General features: G+C 33.4%; 2 protein-coding genes and 1 pseudogene across 2 annotated transcripts; 2 read left to right on the forward strand and 1 right to left on the reverse strand.

Annotated features, from left to right (window-relative positions):
* Positions 1 to 4347: 4347 nt before the first annotated feature.
* Positions 4348 to 10566, forward strand: LOC104115192 (putative pentatricopeptide repeat-containing protein At1g12700, mitochondrial; annotated as a pseudogene).
* Positions 6880 to 7898, reverse strand: LOC138891685 (uncharacterized). Its single transcript, XM_070175418.1, has 3 exons — positions 7874 to 7898; positions 7085 to 7231; positions 6880 to 7043 (listed from the first exon to the last, which is right to left on the reverse strand). Exons 1-3 carry the CDS (start codon positions 7896 to 7898, stop codon positions 6880 to 6882), a joined length of 336 nt encoding a protein of 111 aa, XP_070031519.1.
* A 2875-nt stretch (positions 10567 to 13441) lies between the features above and the next one.
* LOC104115191 (zeatin O-xylosyltransferase-like) lies at positions 13442 to 14957 on the forward strand. Its single transcript, XM_009625775.4, has one exon. It carries the CDS (start codon positions 13449 to 13451, stop codon positions 14886 to 14888), a length of 1440 nt encoding a protein of 479 aa, XP_009624070.1. The 5' UTR covers positions 13442 to 13448; the 3' UTR covers positions 14889 to 14957.
* The last annotated feature ends 2556 nt before the right edge of the window (positions 14958 to 17513 follow it).

Consider the following 17513-nt stretch of genomic DNA (forward strand, 5'->3'; position numbering starts at 1 on the left):
GAACTTATATTTAGGGATTCTTGTTTGATAATTGTTTCAAAATACATTCGTCAAAATCATAAAATACTGTCGAAGTTGTCATCTTTCTTTTTTGGGTCTCTTTTCTTCTTTATTTTGCCGGTGGATTTAATAATGGAATAGGATTTATGCGATCATTAATGTGTTGCAACAATATAATGGGTTTTCTTTGCTGATAGTCCGGATAGGAAAGTACTATCAACACCAATAGTTGATAGGTCACCACGTATACACTAGAAAAAAAGATCATCTCATCAATGAGCAAGAACCGAAGACTGAAATTTTCGGACAGCTAGGAGAAGGTAATGTCTCCAAAAGCAAGTAACGAAAAACCTACATCGAATATTGCAACTGAACAAAATTTAGTATTTTCCCTGACTTTAGAGAAGATAAAATCAACTAAGAAAAGAACAATATATGGTACATCAATATACAAATTAAAAATAAATTTCGTACAAATTTGAATATCTACAACAATATACATAGTAAAAACAAATTTCATACAACTAATTATATATTATACAACTTATTTTATAACTTATCTACAACTTTCATATATTATTTCTACCCAGTTAAATACAACTACAATATCATACAACTTAAATACATTTTTCATACAAATTTTATACAATATGTCTTTTGTATATTCTGTATCTGATTTGTATATATTTTGTATGTGGTGTGTGCTTCTTCCTCTCTAAAATTTCGATCAAAACTTACTCTCTTAATATAATTTTGATACATATCAACAACTTTATGTAAAAAGATTGTATTGATAAGTTAAATACAAATTTTATACAACGATTCATACATTATACAACTATTTTTCAACTTTCATACAACATTCAAATTAAAAACTATATATAACTACAAAATAATACAATTTACATACAATTATAATACGACTTTACTACAATTTCGTAAGTATATTGTATGTCATGTATTCTTCTTCTTCTGAAATTCAGTCAAAATCAAGTCTAATCTTCACCAAACACCCTCAACATTGAGATATAAACTCTAAAAAAATATTCTCAATTGTTTGCAACAACGCCCAGTCCAAACAAATAATAGTTTTTGAAATCACAAATTCGAATTTAAAATTTCGAAGCATTTTAATGGATGTCAATGGTGGAGAATCAAATATTTTTAAAATTTATTGATTGGCAATTTTAATTTGAACGTCAATTGTACAACATAAAAGGGAACTGATAAGTTAAAACGATTGAAATCCATTGATGAATTATATTAAAACTCTATACAACAGGAAAACATAAAAAAACGGAAAACATCAAATGAAGAAATACGGGGGGGGGGGGGGATAGAGAAGGGGAGTAGAGAGATGAAGAGAGAGAGAGAGAGAGAGCAAATATAAAGGAATAAGGAAATAACTGATATTTCTTATTCAATTCCTAATATAAAAGGATACTCATTTAAAATTTATTTGTATATAGTTGTTAAATTGTACATGACCATATAATTAAATTGAAATTTGAGTAGAGAGGATAATAAAGTTTCAAATAGCGTAAAGAAAGGTAAAAATCCTAACTTTTAATGTGAAATGTTAATTGCCTCAGAATTTGTAGTATTTTCTTTCAACTGAATTACATACACTCTCTCTCTCATAATACCTCAAGTTGATATCGACAACAATAGTGATAAAAAATTGTATTCGGATCAGTTCACTTGTTTAAAAAGTAGCAAATTCACTTATACAAATACAAATCATCATGCCACTTATATATTACAAGTGAAAATCATCTTTACCCCTTTATTTTTTAACTTTTGTTTATATTTACCCGCTGTTTTACTATTCGAATGTAAACATTTCTGCCTACTTTGGCTCAAATAAGTCCCATACCCGTTAAATGACGTGTTCTCAGTATTAGAATAGGAATATTGACGATTCAGGATTAATTTAAAGGACCGAATTCATTTTGCCCAAATCAACACTCCCGAATAATCATAACTCGACCAAATGAAGCTTCAAATATCGTTTTTTACTTTTTTCCCTTTAAGCTTTAAATATAAGCAACGGAATATTGACATATTATTTCTTCAAATTAGTTTTGACTGCTTTAAATACAATAAAATTTACCTAAACTGATGATCTTTAATATACACACATGACACTTCAAAATCTCAGCAACTTGAAATTTTGATGAGTCAACAGTGACGAACTATTGAAGAACTTCATTTTTTTAATCTTAGCTTCGAATTGGAAGAACTCAAAAACCGAATTCAGCTCAATCACAATAGGGAAGAAATAATTTCAACTCAAACAAACAATAACCCAACAACTTCATTTTCAACTTCTCCACCAAATTAGTGAGTCCCTTCTGATTTTAGCTCAATACTTCAAACCCTATTGAATTTCAAGTACCACATCAATTAAATTTATGAAAATTTCAGAACTAAATTAGGGCAATAAAATTAATGAGAACACACACAAATAAAATAAGAAATAGTGCTACAAAAGTGTTGAATTTTTGTATGTATAGTTGGAAGCTAATTAGTTGACAGATTTTTTGACAAATATTTTTTTTTGTTTGACTTAATGGGTTTGGGTCAAGAAAGCGGAAAAAGGTAAAAAATATTCCTTTACTATTTAAAAATATTTAGTTATACCCTCCGTTATACTATTAGTCTACAATAGCCCCCACATTATAAAACTAGTGCAAAAATATCCCTCTGCAGTTAGGACCCTCCAGCGTGGTAAAATTATCTTATGTGACCTGACATATCGCTGATGTGGATGCCACCTCATCACACCTATACTATTTTACCCCCTCCCCAACAACTTCTTCTTCCACTACCACCTCCCTCTTTATCAACCACCATCTATTCTTTCACCACCATCAAACCACTAGTCTTGACCACCATTCTTTCACTAAAAATCAATCGAATATTATGATTTCTTGGTTTCATTTTCGGATTTACGAACGTGCCAAAGCTTGTTAGAGCAGCTTCAGCGGGCAGTAGTTTATTTTGTCAAAAGATAGAGCACGAAAAGAACATTGTGTCCAAAAGAATTGCCAAAATTTAATTGGAAAGATGTATATTATAATTTAACATAGCTTTCTCTACAATACAAAGCTGAGCTCTATAGCTGGAAATGGAACCTAAAACTGCTTCTAGCGTAAAATAAGCGAGACATCTGTAGAGGCGTATCCAGAATTTTAAGAGTGTGAGTGCATTATACTATCGTTTAGTTTGATTCTGTCAAAAGTTTACCATGCTAACAACTTATCTAGCAAACCATGACTAATACTATTATCGCAAGAAAACATTTGTTCATCATTGTTCTTAACAAATTTTCGTACTTTAAAAGTGATCAATAAATAGCATATTTGTTTGTAGAAAACCCGCTTCACAAATCAAAGAAAAAACTAAAGGAAAATATAAAGGAGAGAAATGATTTAAAAAAATGGTTAGAGGGTGACGGTTGTTCATAAAAATGTTGGGAGAAAAAGAGGGGTAAGGAGAAGATACAAATTTTGATTTTCTCAGGATATAAAACTCAAGAATGAACCGAAAAAGAAAAGGACAAAAGGGAAAAAAGAATAAACGTAAAAGAAAGAAAAGACAAAACAATAAAAAAAGAACTACAAAATGGCACCAAACACAAAGACGAAAAAAAACAAAAAAATAGAATGACAAAATATAAAGGGAAACAGAAAGGAGATAAAATTAGAGGGCAGGGAATCTATCCCTTAACCTGAATTATAAAAGGCGCACACAACCACCAATGAACCAAAATGTTATCTTGTGAATGGGTTCACTCAGATATATATATATATATAATTATTTTACCTCAAGAAATTACAGTGCTATACACCGTCTAGGGGTTCACGTGACCGCGTACCATTCCACATAAATCCGCCCAGGTGGCATAAGGTAGCAAAGAAACAACTTTCTTTTCTCTTTTTAGAAAGTATACTAGCGGCAATGACTGCCCATAACGAAAATCTCTACACACTAAAATCCTAAAGCATTGAACTCGCAACCAATAAAATGTACCATCATAAAAAAATATTTCATTATGCTTTGAACATTTCAGTAAATCATGAATTATGAGATTTTCCTTCATGTTATGGTAGTAGAAAAGCATCTTTCACCTCTTTGAGTTTAATTAGTTCCAAAGCGGTCCTAGGTCTATTTCACATTGTCCAAAACCAAATTCGAAAATGAAATCAAGAAATAAAAAATTTCGACTAATTTTTGGTGAAAGAATGTGGTCAATACTAGTGGTTTGAAAGTGGATGGGTAAATATGTATTTGAAAGTAGCAAATGTTTTCTATATGGGAAAAAAAATGTGTTCCGTATCCTAAAAATTAGGGCGCACACACTGGAAAATTCCTTTCAGAAATTTGAGGGATTCCTTAGCCATTGAAGATGACGAGAATTCTCTGTTGCGTTACTCTTGCAATGGTATCTCACGCTTTGCTATTTCATGTTCTGGTTCGTCAATTACAATCAGAGATTCTTCTTCTTCTCAGAGCAACACATCTATTTCTTCGGCAAAGGATAAATTTGAGAACGTGAGTCTATTCCATCGAATGGTAAGAACTAAGAACGCAGCCTCTTCCTTCTGTTTCTTGCTTTGCGAAATTATTTAAAACTATGGTAAATATGAAGCATTACTCTGTTGTTCTTTCCCTTTTTCGAGAAATACTGAAATTGGGCATCCCAATTAATTATTTCATCTTGAGTATAGCAATTAACAGTTATTGCCTAATGCATCGTTCTGACTGCGGATTTTCAGTGTTAGCCATTTACTTGCAGAGTGGCATTCCATTTGATGTCGTCACCTTTAGCACCCTGCTAAGGGGACTCTTTGCGGAAAATAAGATAAAAGGTGCAGTTAACTTGTTCAAAAAGTTGGTGAGAGAGAATATTTGTGAGCCTGATAAAATCATGTATTCAACTGTCATGAATGGGCTTAGCAAAATGGGCCATACTCAAAAAACTTTTGATTTGCTTAGGTTAATGGAACAAGGAAGCTTTAAGCCCAATGCATACATCTATAACATTGTTATAGATGCCTTATGCAAAGATAGAATGGTAGATGCTGCAATTAGCCTTTTGAATGAAATGAAACAAAAAGGCATTCCTCCAGATGCTGTCACTTACAGTTCATTGATTGATGGTCTTAGTAAGTCTGGTGAGTGGGAAAAGGTTAGGAATTTGTTCTTAGAAATGGTAAATCTTAATATTTATCCAGATGTGCGCACCTTCAACATACTGACAGATGGTCTATGCAAAGAAGGGAAAGTTGAAGATGCTGAGAAGGTAATGAGACACATGATTGGAAAAGGTGTAGAGCCTAATGTGGTAACCTATAATGTGATAATTGATGGATATTGCTTGCGTGGCCAAATTGATAGAAGTAGGATACTTGTTTATTCCATGATTGATAAGAGCATTGAGCATAACATTGTTAGCTATAATATATTAATAAATGGATACTGTAAGAAAAAGAAATTGGATGAGGCCATGCATTTGTATCATGATATTTCTCGAAATGGATTGAAACCTAGCATTGTTACATACAATACTATCTTGCAAGGTCTATTTGAAGTTGGAAGAACTGACTTTGCACAAAAATACTTTGCTGAGATGCTATCTACGGGGCTCATACCTAATTTATGCACTACTAGCATTTTGCTCGGTGGTTATTTTCAAAATGGACTTGTTGAAAAAGCTATGTCGCTATTTCATAAGTTGGAAATAAAGAGAGAAGATATTGATATTAAACTTTACAATGTTGTAATACACGGATTGTGCAAAAATGGCCAGCTCGATAGAGCTCATGCTATTTTTGAGAAGCTTTCTTTAATTGGATTGTTTCCCGATGTAATTACATACCGAATAATAATTACCGGATTTTCTCTAGAAGGGTTGTTAGATGAAGCTAAAAGTATGCTAAGAAAAATGGAGGAGAATGGTTATTCGCCAGACGATGTCACCTACAATGTTATTGTGCTAGGATTTCTCAAGTGTGACAAAACTAGTGAGCTGACAACTTTTTTGAAGGAAATGACCGGAAGGGGCTTCTTATTTGACGCAAGTACTGTAGAGTCACTAATAGATGATATAGCGAAGGATCCTTCTTTTCTTAACATGATACCACAATTTCACTTGGGAAATAAGAAGTGATTTATTTCACTTGATTTATTCAGCTATACTTATTGTCATGTTTATTGTCTTCTTAAATATAGTGGCTAAACTGAATGAAGGATAATAAGAAGTGATTCCTTGTTTATGCCCCTTAATTATCCCTTTTGTTCTGTTTGGTTGTGATTGATGTCTTCTTCAGGATTAGGTGAAAAAAACATGACTTCGGGCATGGCAATTCTTCAGGATTGCTGTCTAAGTTAACTCTCTCTCTCTCTCTCTCATGTGGAGAAACACATTAACTTTAGACAATCTTTGCATGCTGTGATTGAGCAAATTTAGCTTTTTAGAAGCATGCCAAGTCAGTTAATCTTTAGACACTTGTTCTGGAGAGAGATTATTGCATAATGTGCTTGCACATAATTTTGGATTAGAAATCCAATGAAAAAAGATTATCAGTAAGTAATCTGTTAAGTTGCTGTTCAACCGTGCAAGCAGAGGTAGATGCAGCCTATACACAATGGGTTCAAATGATCCAGACCTCTAATGAGCACACATGAGATGCATACCATTTCACCTCATTAGCGCATGATTTATTCAAATGATGGTTTTTTTATTCATAACAAATAGATTGATTACATTTTAGAAATGAAAAGGGGATACTTTGTTAGTTTCTATTCACAATTATAGCTGGGAGGAAATGGGATAAAGCTGGGGGAAATGCACAAATTTGAGCTATAGAAAGACTAGCCCCATTTCTCAGCTTCGTTTGCAGACTTCATCATGTTGGCGACATAGAATCCAGTACCAAGAACCAATAAAGCACCAAGAGTCATTTTCGTCATCTTTCTTGGATTCTTCAGGTTTGCAGCCAAACCACTAGCATTTCTGGCTGTTTCATCATCATTCGCTTCATCGGAGATTTACCCTCAGATTCGCTGTAAGAATTACTTTTATCTGCTGAAGATCTTTCTGGAAGACTTTTAGCCTCTTTTGCTGGCTCTTTAGCAGGGTTATTACTATCCTGCTTACTGAATTCATCTCTTAAAGGGGTACTCCTTCTGGTCGTTTTTATCTTCCCTTTAAGGTTTTGGTACACTAATTAAAAAAATCATCCAGTAACACTAATCATAAGGGACTTTTAATTAAATTACTTCTATCGTTTCTTTAGACGAGTCAGTCATGACTATTTGCCGCCTTGGAGTAGTACGGGCGGAATTGGGAAGAATAGTTAAGCCTTTTTGTTTTCTAAAGTGACAAATATTTTGAACCAATTTCTTTTGTGTGTGACTAAAGTGGCAAATAAAAGCATGGGAGGGAGTAATATTTTTCTTTCTTTTACAAGATTCTAATCATGTTGGCCCTTGTTTGTGCAGATTTACACCCACGCTATTCAAACTTCAATGACATCATCATCCATTCAATTATCGACATCGATGTTGACGTGATCACCATCGCGACCTTCAGGTCTGGTAAGAAACTTTTTTTTGTGTTCCGCAAGGGAGTGAAGTATGGTGCTGGGATTGGCTCTGGTGTATACGACATCCATTAGCCAAGGATTCCATTGACAGAACAAATTGCTGACAGGATCAGCAAGATCCTTGCAGTCCTTGATACCAACATCCCCGGGTCAACCCTGTCTATAGCTTCTAGACGCACAAGTATACTGAATTTAAGCCTGCACTCAGCAACATGGTTGCAGGTGCTAAGCTCCTTCGCGCACAGTTGGCGAGCACTAACCAAGTGAGCTTGAATTACCATACATGTCTTACAAAGAAAAGGGTAAGGTCTGCGTACACTCTAACCCCTCCCCCCTCCCGACCCCACTTGTGGGACTACAATGGGTATGTTGTTGTTATTGTTGTTGTTGTCTTACAAATGAAATCACTGGTGTCTATCTAATGAAAAGTTCTGTTTGAAAATGCTATATAGCAGCTTTACGTGTCAATTTTAAAATATAAGAGTATCATATAAAGGTATTATAGGTAATTTATCAATTGAAAAAGAGTTTTACTTCTATACACCCTGTAAAAGGCCACCTAATTAAAAGACAACTATATGTAACTAAACATAATAAGTAGAACTAGTAACTGAAAAAATAAGGCAGACAACAGGTTAGAATAGGTCAAATTAATCTCAGGCAGACAACAGACTGCAAAAATTGTGTCATAATAAGAAATGGCGATTTTGACACTCCCACTTTTCACAAATCATATAAAGAAGCTCAAAATGAAGCTGCTAAGTTTGCTTTCCTTTACTTTACTTCTGGTATGTGAAGTAGCAATCCAACGAATTCGGAATCTGCAAGGCAGAGAAGTGCATTGAGATTTGAGGTTAGGAGGAACTTGCAAGACCGAGAGGTAGCAAAATTTCAATGTTTGGCTGAATTTCTTCATAAGTAAAGAACCTGGAGATGGAGGGCAGTTGATTAGTTGATGGATTGACACTTGAATTTTGTTTGAATTAAGAGTGTGGAAGATGGAATCTCTTTCTTTCTTTTCTATTTGAAGAAAGGATGATGATTTCTTAATGCATGGAACTCTTATTGATCAATACGAGTCTCGAACCCCTCGATCTAGTGGAAGATTTTAAATCATTTAATCTACCACCAAACTCAAGGATGACTAGTTCTTAATGCATGGAACTCTTGAGTATGAATATCAGGTGCAAGAAATGTGTAACCCTTCGGCCTTAGCATCTAAGAAAAAACGTCTGACTCATTAATATTAATTCCTTAGGTATCTCTGTTCTTCCTTATCTAGAATTATTGGAACTATATTGTTAGGTTCACTGATAAGAAATAATTGTCAGGGGAAAGAGCTGTAGATAGATTATGTTGTATACAATTGTAATATAGAAAATTAACTTCTGCAATTTCTTGAACTACTAGTAGAAAGATATTAAAGTCTTACACTTAGATGTCAAATGAGATATTTGTTGAAGATGCTTCCTTCTCTATTTCAAGTTCTAATATTGAGTTATAAATCTGGTTTCCTTTTACCACAATGTCAATACTACTTTTGTGCAGAGCCAAACACTATTTTTCTTAGATTTCTTGCAAGGGTTATTCCCATCCATATTCATATCCTATTAGTACTGGTGGAATAGGATGCTTCCACACATTAAACAATATTTATGGAGCAATACAAAATATAGAACCAGTTTCTCCTTGTTCCGAAACATATAATGTAGCATATTTTGGCTTTGACATGGATGTCGAATTTAAAATGAACTTTTAGCTCTAAGAAATATCAGTATTGCAGATGCAAAATTAGCTACTTCTTTTGGTTGTGAGTAGACTATTAACTCTGTTGATACATATGCCAAATAATTTGTTCTCATTTGGTTGTCTAAAGCATCTGTTCAATGTTATATGTGCCTCAAGTAATCGCTGTTGCACTCAGGAACCATATTAGCATCATATTTCCATACTTGGGAAGAAGTTTAAGTCCTCTACTTTTTGAAATTAAATGGGCAGAAAGCTGAAGTGAAAAAGTAGAATATTATGGCTTAAATTTGTAAGTGTATAGTAAACTTTTAGCAAGCGAGTGTTTAAGCAAAACTTTGAAGTTAATAAAACGCTTTCCTGCTTATTCGTGGGTAGTTTCTTTCCAGTTTGTAGAAGATGGCGGAGTAACAAGAATTGAATACTTCTGAGAATCAAGCAAGTTGAAAAGCTTAAGATGTGTTTCTGTTACATTGATAAATATACATTTCAATACTTTTCGTGTTTTTGCCAGTGTCACCATTGGTTTTTCTGTTTATTCATCTTAGAATCGTGCATTCTAAAACTTTTCTATTTGAAAGATTTTCCTATTTATTGTAAAACCTTGTTGTGAGCAGTGAGTGTTGGCCAGTCAAGAATTTACATATCCAGAAGATGAAAGTAGTAGAAATGAGGCTGTTGAGATGGTTGTGCGGGCACACTAGGCTGGATAAGATTAGGAATGAAGATATTCGGGAGAGGATGTGCATTGCTCCCATGGACGACAAGATGTGGGAAGCGAGGCTTAAATGGCTTGGGCACGTACGGAGGAGAAGCCTAGATGCCGCGGTTAGGTGTGAGTGGTTGGCTCTGGCAGGTACGGGAAGAGGTAGAGGGCGGCCTAAGAAGTATTGAGGCGAGGTGATCAGGCAGGACATGACGCGACTTCAAATTTTCGAGGACATGACTCTTGATAGAAAGGTGTGAAGGTCGAGCATTAGGGTTGTAAGTTAGGTGGTAGTCGAGTGTTTTTCCTCCTTGTCTAGGACTGCTAGCGGTTTATGTTGTGTTCACACTTTTTTTTTTGTTTTTTCGCTTTGCATAGTATTGTGTTATTGCCCTTTCACTTATTTGTTGTCTCTTATTATGATTATATTATTTTTCTATTTTTTTGTTGTTTCGGATTCATTCTTTTGTTCTTTTATGATATTATTGTCTCTTTTGTTGAGCCGAGGGTCTCCCGAAAACAGCCTCTTTACCCCTCCCGGGTAGGGGTAAGGTCTGCCTACACCCTACCCTCCCCAGGTTTTTGCTGTGAGCAGTTGATGCATTAGATGCTTCATTTCTTGTTTTCTGTACTGCAAACAACAGGCACCTCATATTTGGTGGAGACTCTCACTGCTTTATTATTTATGGCACCTTCTTATTTTTAATACTCTGTAGTGTCTTCTAGTAATATTTTTTCTGAAAAGCTTTTACTACGATTTGTGATCTCTATTGTACAATATTTATTTTTGTATCTTCCAAGTAAACTAGTTGAAGTACATTGAGATATATGAGATTTCTATGCTACTTACACCAAGAGGTTGTACTTTGAAAGTTATTTTTTTGATTAAAAAGGAAAAAGTTTATCCCTGGTTTAGGCAACTTGATTTATTTTTTATTTTATTTTGATACGTATACTTTATCCCTGGTTGCTTCATTAGAGAAGATTCTCACTATCAGTACAAGAGGAAGCTGCAGATGTACAAAAAGAAATAACTTTGTTGTACTACAACATCCGTCGATATGAAGACAATGAAAACTTCCTAAGTTTTTTATAAGAAAGGGTTCCCATTAGTAAGAGAACTCTGAAAACATAATTTCTAAACAATCTTTAGTTGCATGGGCAGACTCATACTATAAATTTTGAGCCCACTATTTCAAAAGTGCAATTGCTTAATTAATTAATAAGTAAAAATCTTAAAAGTTAAGTTGAATCTATCGAGTTTAAATCCCAAATTTGCCACACCTTTATCACTCCCGACACGAGTCAAGATAAATGAAACTTGGGCTCAATTAGGGGTGGCAAACGGGCGTGTCGGGTCGAAAATAGGTATGTAAAAATGGATAAATTATCCGACCGATCCATATTTAATACGGATAGAAAATGGGTTAATCGGTGGATAACATGGTTAACCATATTATCATGGCTTTTTGAATATGATTACTTTTGATATAATTCCTAGTCTTTCAAGCTTGAGGAATTACCAATTTGTGTCATTACAAATGTAAAAGTTAAATAATTATTTATCCATTTTCTAAGTGGATAATATGGTTCTTATCCATAATTTGACATGTTTTTGAAAAAGCTCATTATCCAATCCATTTTTTTGTAGATAATATGGATGGATAACTGTTTCTTTTATCCATTTTGTCACCGCTAGGCTCAACATTTATGAGATGCTGATTTTACATACCACCACTGGAGAATTAATTAATGGGTTTTTTCCACTTTCAGCCTGCGCTAGAAATTATTTATATTTGATAGTCGAAAAAGTGTATAAAATTTGTATAATTTTGTATGACATACAAAATATATATATACAAAAAATATATATTCTTTTGATTATTATTTTGAAAGCGGCTACACAATTTCATTTTCCCTTTAATAATTTAATGATGAGTGTAGCAAGCTGGAAGAAGCTTTTTAGTCTGTAGCAATGAGTTTTTGATACTCAAATATAATTTCCCTTCGTAGTTACTTTACTTTTTGGCTTTTGCCACAACAGGAAAAATATGTCAGGTTTTATATGTTGTTTTTGACAAAAGGTACTTACAATCCAATTATAGCTCTTATTACTATGTACTAGCTAATATAGCTCTTCTAGAGCATTTCCATAGGCTGAGTTAGTCCAATTAGAACCTAAGGCAATTTAGGTATCGTATTTGTGTCGACATGACACTAGTATGGGTATAGGATCTGTATCAGATTTGGTCAAATAATTTTGGGTACTATGATTATGGCGGACGAAAAAATTTGGAACGAGATACAATTTGATTCCCGAAATCATAACCAAAATTAGGATAAATTTGAAGAAAATAGCGTACCTTATCTAAGAAATCAATTATTTACTTATCTACAACTTGCGAATAAAAAAGAAATCCACACTTTAGAAGTTATACTTAAGTATTCCACAAACTTTCTTGTTTATATTTTTATTTTTTTGAATTACTTTTAGCTGGATCCCCACATCCGTATCCGTACTAGGATCAAAATTTTCGATCCGATCGACCATTAGATCTGCACTCGTATCCGAACAACTTAGGTTAGAACTAGGAAAAATGGGTGAGCCAATTTAATTAATTCAAGGTCGATGTAACAGGTTCATGGATATAAGCTTCATCATAATATTTCCTCCGTTTTAGTTTATGTGGCAATATTTCTTTTATAATCCGTTTAAAAAAGAATGATAGTTTTTTATTAGCAAATAATCTAAATTATACTTCTCATTTCTCGCTTATTGACAAGCTTTTATAGTCACAAATGTTATATCATATTTAATATCATACATTTCAAAAGTCTTAAAGTTACAAAAATATTACTAGATGTTTAAGACCAATTTCAGAAGTTTTTTATTTTTGCTTAAATTTCGTGCCCAGTCAAATAATGCCACATAAATTAAAATGAAAGTGTTATACAAGTACCAGAGTCAGTTGGGGTAGAAAAGTCTGAGGAGGAAGCTCAACCCATATAATTGCACTTGCATAGTCATGTTGATACATGTTTCAACCTTATTGTCAGCAATATGATGAAAGACTTCCATACCTTCCTCGTAGAAAAAAAAAAAGGCAGCCCGGTGTACTAAGCTTTTGCGACGCGAAATTCGGAGAAGAGTCGAACTATAAGGGTCTATTGTACGCAACCTCATCTTTTATTTCTGCCAGAGGCTGTTTCCAAGGCTATCAAAAAAGGTTTACTTTGTACTTCTCTGCTCATGCAATTAATGTGTTACAATTCAGTTCCTATTTTTGCACATTGTTCACTGATTATCATATATATAAGAGCTAGCATACATCCTATTGAAAAGCCATACTGAAACAACATTAGATTCTTATAAAAATCTTGCAATGGCTAGCAATATTGCTTCTCTAGCAAACCATAGCCAAAATTGCACCAAAGATCAAGATGTTCTAATAGTTATGGTACCCTTTCCAGCTCAAGGACATCTCAATCAACTCCTCCATCTCTCTCGTCTCGTATCATCGTACCATTTACCGGTCCATTATGTCAGTTTTAGCACTTCTATTCGACAGGCTAAATTTCGCGTCCATGGTTGGGATCCTATCACCAATACCACTCCTAACATCCATTTCAAAGAATTTCCAATACCTTCAACTCATGTTCAATCTCCTAATTGTTCTAATATGTCAAAATTCATAGCATCAACACTTGATTTATCTTTAACCTTAAGAGAGCCAATAAGTGCATTTCTAAATGAACTCTCTAGCACAACTAGGAGAATGGTAATTATTTATGATAGCTTAATGGCTTGGGTAGTTCAAGATGTAGTTTCTATACCAAATGTTGAGGCCTATTGTTTTCGCGCTGTTTCTGCTTTTACTACAAGCTCTATTCTATGGGAAGGTATAGAGAAATTTTTCCATCTCCCTAAATTTCTAGGGAAATTTATTGCTACCAAACTTCTTAAAATTCCACAACAACTTCCATCACTTGAGAGTAGTTTCACACAAGAGTTATTGCATTTTATTTTTATGCAAGATAGACATCATAATATTTGTTCTGGAAATCTATTTGATACATGCAAAGTTATTGAGGGGTCATTTCTTGAAAGTCTAGAAAAATTACATAGGTTGTTAAGAAGAGGCAACCAATGGGCTATTGGTCCATTTAATCCAATCAAAATACAAAAAGACTCAAAAAATTGTCACAAATGTTTGAAATGGCTTGACAAACAAGAACCAAACTCAGTAATATTAGTTTCATTTGGAACAACAAGTTCATTATCTAGTGAACAAATCAAAGAGCTAGCAATTGGATTAGAAAAAAGTAACCAAAAGTTCATTTGGGTAGTGAGAGATGTGTTGTTAGGAGAAGGTGAAGAAGTTAATATCCCAAATGGATATGAAGAAAGAATAGAAGGAAGAGGGATTGTTATAAAAGATTGGGCACCACAATTTGAAATCTTGGCACATTCATCAACTGGCGGTTTTCTGAGTCATTGCGGATGGAATTCTTGTATGGAGAGTATTACTATGGGAGTACCTATTGCTACATGGCCAATGAGTTTTGATCAGCCAAGAAATGCAGTGTTAGTGACAAATGTGTTGAAAATTGGCATAGTTGTGAAAGATTGGGAGCATTGTGAAGATTTGGTTACTTCAACAAAAATTGAAAATGCTGTTAGAAAATTGATGGCTTCACAAGAGGGAGATGAAATGAGGAAAAGAGCTATGGAATTTGGTAAAAAAGTTAGAGAATCTATGATGGATGGTGGTGTTTCTAGGATGGAAATGGATTCTTTCATTTCTTATGTTACTAGACACTAGTTTATTCAAAATAAAAATAAAAAGATTGTATCATTAGCCAAATTTCTATTAAATGGAGTATTTATAAATGATTTCTATGGCAATATATAGAGCCTAAAACTAATCCTCCTTTTTGAAATTACAACAGTTAACGTGGTTCAGTCAATGTGATTTACATCAAGTGTAAAAGAGCAATTTCACTATAACAACTGGTACAAAAAAAGGAGTACAAAATTAAAGATAAAAATTTTCCAAAAATATATCCCAAGAGAATAACATAATAAAATCACTCACAAAAAAGAAGTTCATTCAAATTTCCCAATGGAATATATTAAAATTCTCTCTCACAAAAAATACTCAAGATGAGTTTCAATCAAAATGTGGGATCATTCAAATGAAGTAAGAAGATCCATATTTATAGGGCAAAAATCTTGGTATCCAAGCAAAGAAAAATAAATAAAGAAAATACTTTTATTCTTTGGCTCCAAGCTAAAATACTTTAGCTCCAAGATTATCCACGAATAAATTTAGGCCATGTCTTACACATATTTTTAAGAGAGCAATAAGAAATAGGCCAAAACAATCGAAAATTGAGAACTTAAAGCTAAAGGGGGTATTCTAGTATTGAGCTAAAAGCAATCAAAATTGGTCTCTTTTTGTGTGTGTCTTAAGCCAATTGATCTGACTAATTTAAATTCGCAGATCCTAATATATAAGGCCCATTAAACTGAAAGCGCTCTCTCTGATGAGTTTGTTAATTTCTAAATGTGATCATTCTAGTGCATTTTCTTGGAAAGAAAGCATGCACGAGATCAGTTGAATCAGAAAATTGTTGTAGCTTTTTATTTTTACTTGGAATTATCACAAAAGCTAGGAATATTACACTTATTTTTAAAGTTGTTCATCTCAACCTGCTTGTAGAAAATAATCTACCTATACAATCATAAGCTGCCAAATTTAGTCGGGGGGGGGGGGGGGGGAATCCAAAGTATTAACTACTATATACAGGTTTACCGGAACACATCAGTTTTTGCTTATACCTTACATACATATTAAGAAATTTATTAAATGTTTATATATATTAGAATATGAACTCAGTCGTTATTGTATATTAACTTGAGATTATTACAAGAACCCATAAACTTTAAATCTTGAATCCGTTTCTGAATTTAGTCATACTATTTCCTCTTCATCCAATCACAAGTTTCCTCAATATGATTTCACATAGAGTGGCATTGTAAATTAAGAAATGTCCAGCACTAGGAACCTCATGATATTGAATCCAATGAAGCTTCTCTGCTAAATATTGATTAAGTTTTCTTGGGATAATTCTGTCATCATAACCTTGCCATAGATGGACTTTACCTTCATTTTCTTGGAATGGATTAGAAACTTCTGTTGGATCAAATTCCCATTTTCCATAACCTACTATTAGGTCTCGGTATAGCGATTCAAACTCGCCCTGTTGTCGTACCTTTTCCTGAATGAAAAAACAAAAGAATCAAGTTCACACATAAAAGAGCGTGTCGAGACTTATAGCCTGTTTGCCCGATCTTCTCCAAAACTAAAAGTATATTTTTTTCAAAATTGGAGTGTTTGGCTAAGGTTTTCAATTTTTTTTTTTGCTTTTGAGTAGAAGCAGAAGCAAAAAAAAATAATTTCTCTCCAAAAACACTTTTGAGAAAAATATACTTAGAGTCAAACTTTAATTGTTGCTCAAAAGTGATTTTCAAATTAATTATACAAACACAAACTGTTTTTCACCAAAAATACTTTTAAAAAAAATATTTTCAAGAAAAACACTTCTAAAAATAAGTTGATTTTTTAAGCTTGGTCAAACATGTTATTATTATATAACTGGCTCAAGTTTAAATGTGTCGCACCATGACTAGTTTATTGACTTCAACTAACGACTGAACTCAAAATGAACTATCAAATTATTTGGTCAAAACAAGTCTTAAACTTTAATGACGCATTTTTAAATCCGTGCGGGTCTAGGTTCAATGCGAACAATATCACTAGTGGACTAGACCGTTACCTGCAAGTGTATCAAAGGAATTTGACCTCAAGTTCAAAGAGCAAACTATGTATTTACCTGACCAGGACTCAAGGTTTCGTCTAACTGTTTCACGATTTTCAAATCCGCATCGCAAAAAATCGCCATATTTCCTTCCATATAACTTAAAGTATGGAACCATTTTTGATTCATCCACCAATTAATCAGCCAAGGGGCATAATGTGCAATTTGAAATATCCTCTTGTCTTGTGGAATTATCATTTCCAAAGCTTCTTTTGATAGTTTAGAAGGATAACAACTCCACCAATAGTTCACAGCCGGACCTACAAGAGCAACTCCAGCCAATCTGCACAGATGCTCGATAAATCAATCAAATAATAATGTAGAATTTCGGGTTAATTTGAAATTTTTTACTTTTTTTCCGAATCGGTATTTGGGCATGAAATTTTCAATTTTCACTTGAAATTAAATTTCAGAATATTTAAAAAAAAATTAAAAGTTATTTTTCAAAATTTTCACTTCAAATTACTCACAAGAATTCAAAAACAACTCTAAATTATATTCATGTCCAGATACAACTCTAATTTTCAAATATCATTTTCACTTATTTTTTCGCTTTTTCCTAAATT

The sequence above is a fragment of the Nicotiana tomentosiformis genome, chromosome 1 (genome assembly GCF_000390325.3).
Source record: "Nicotiana tomentosiformis chromosome 1, ASM39032v3, whole genome shotgun sequence".
In the NCBI taxonomy this organism is placed as follows: Eukaryota; Viridiplantae; Streptophyta; class Magnoliopsida; order Solanales; family Solanaceae; genus Nicotiana; species Nicotiana tomentosiformis.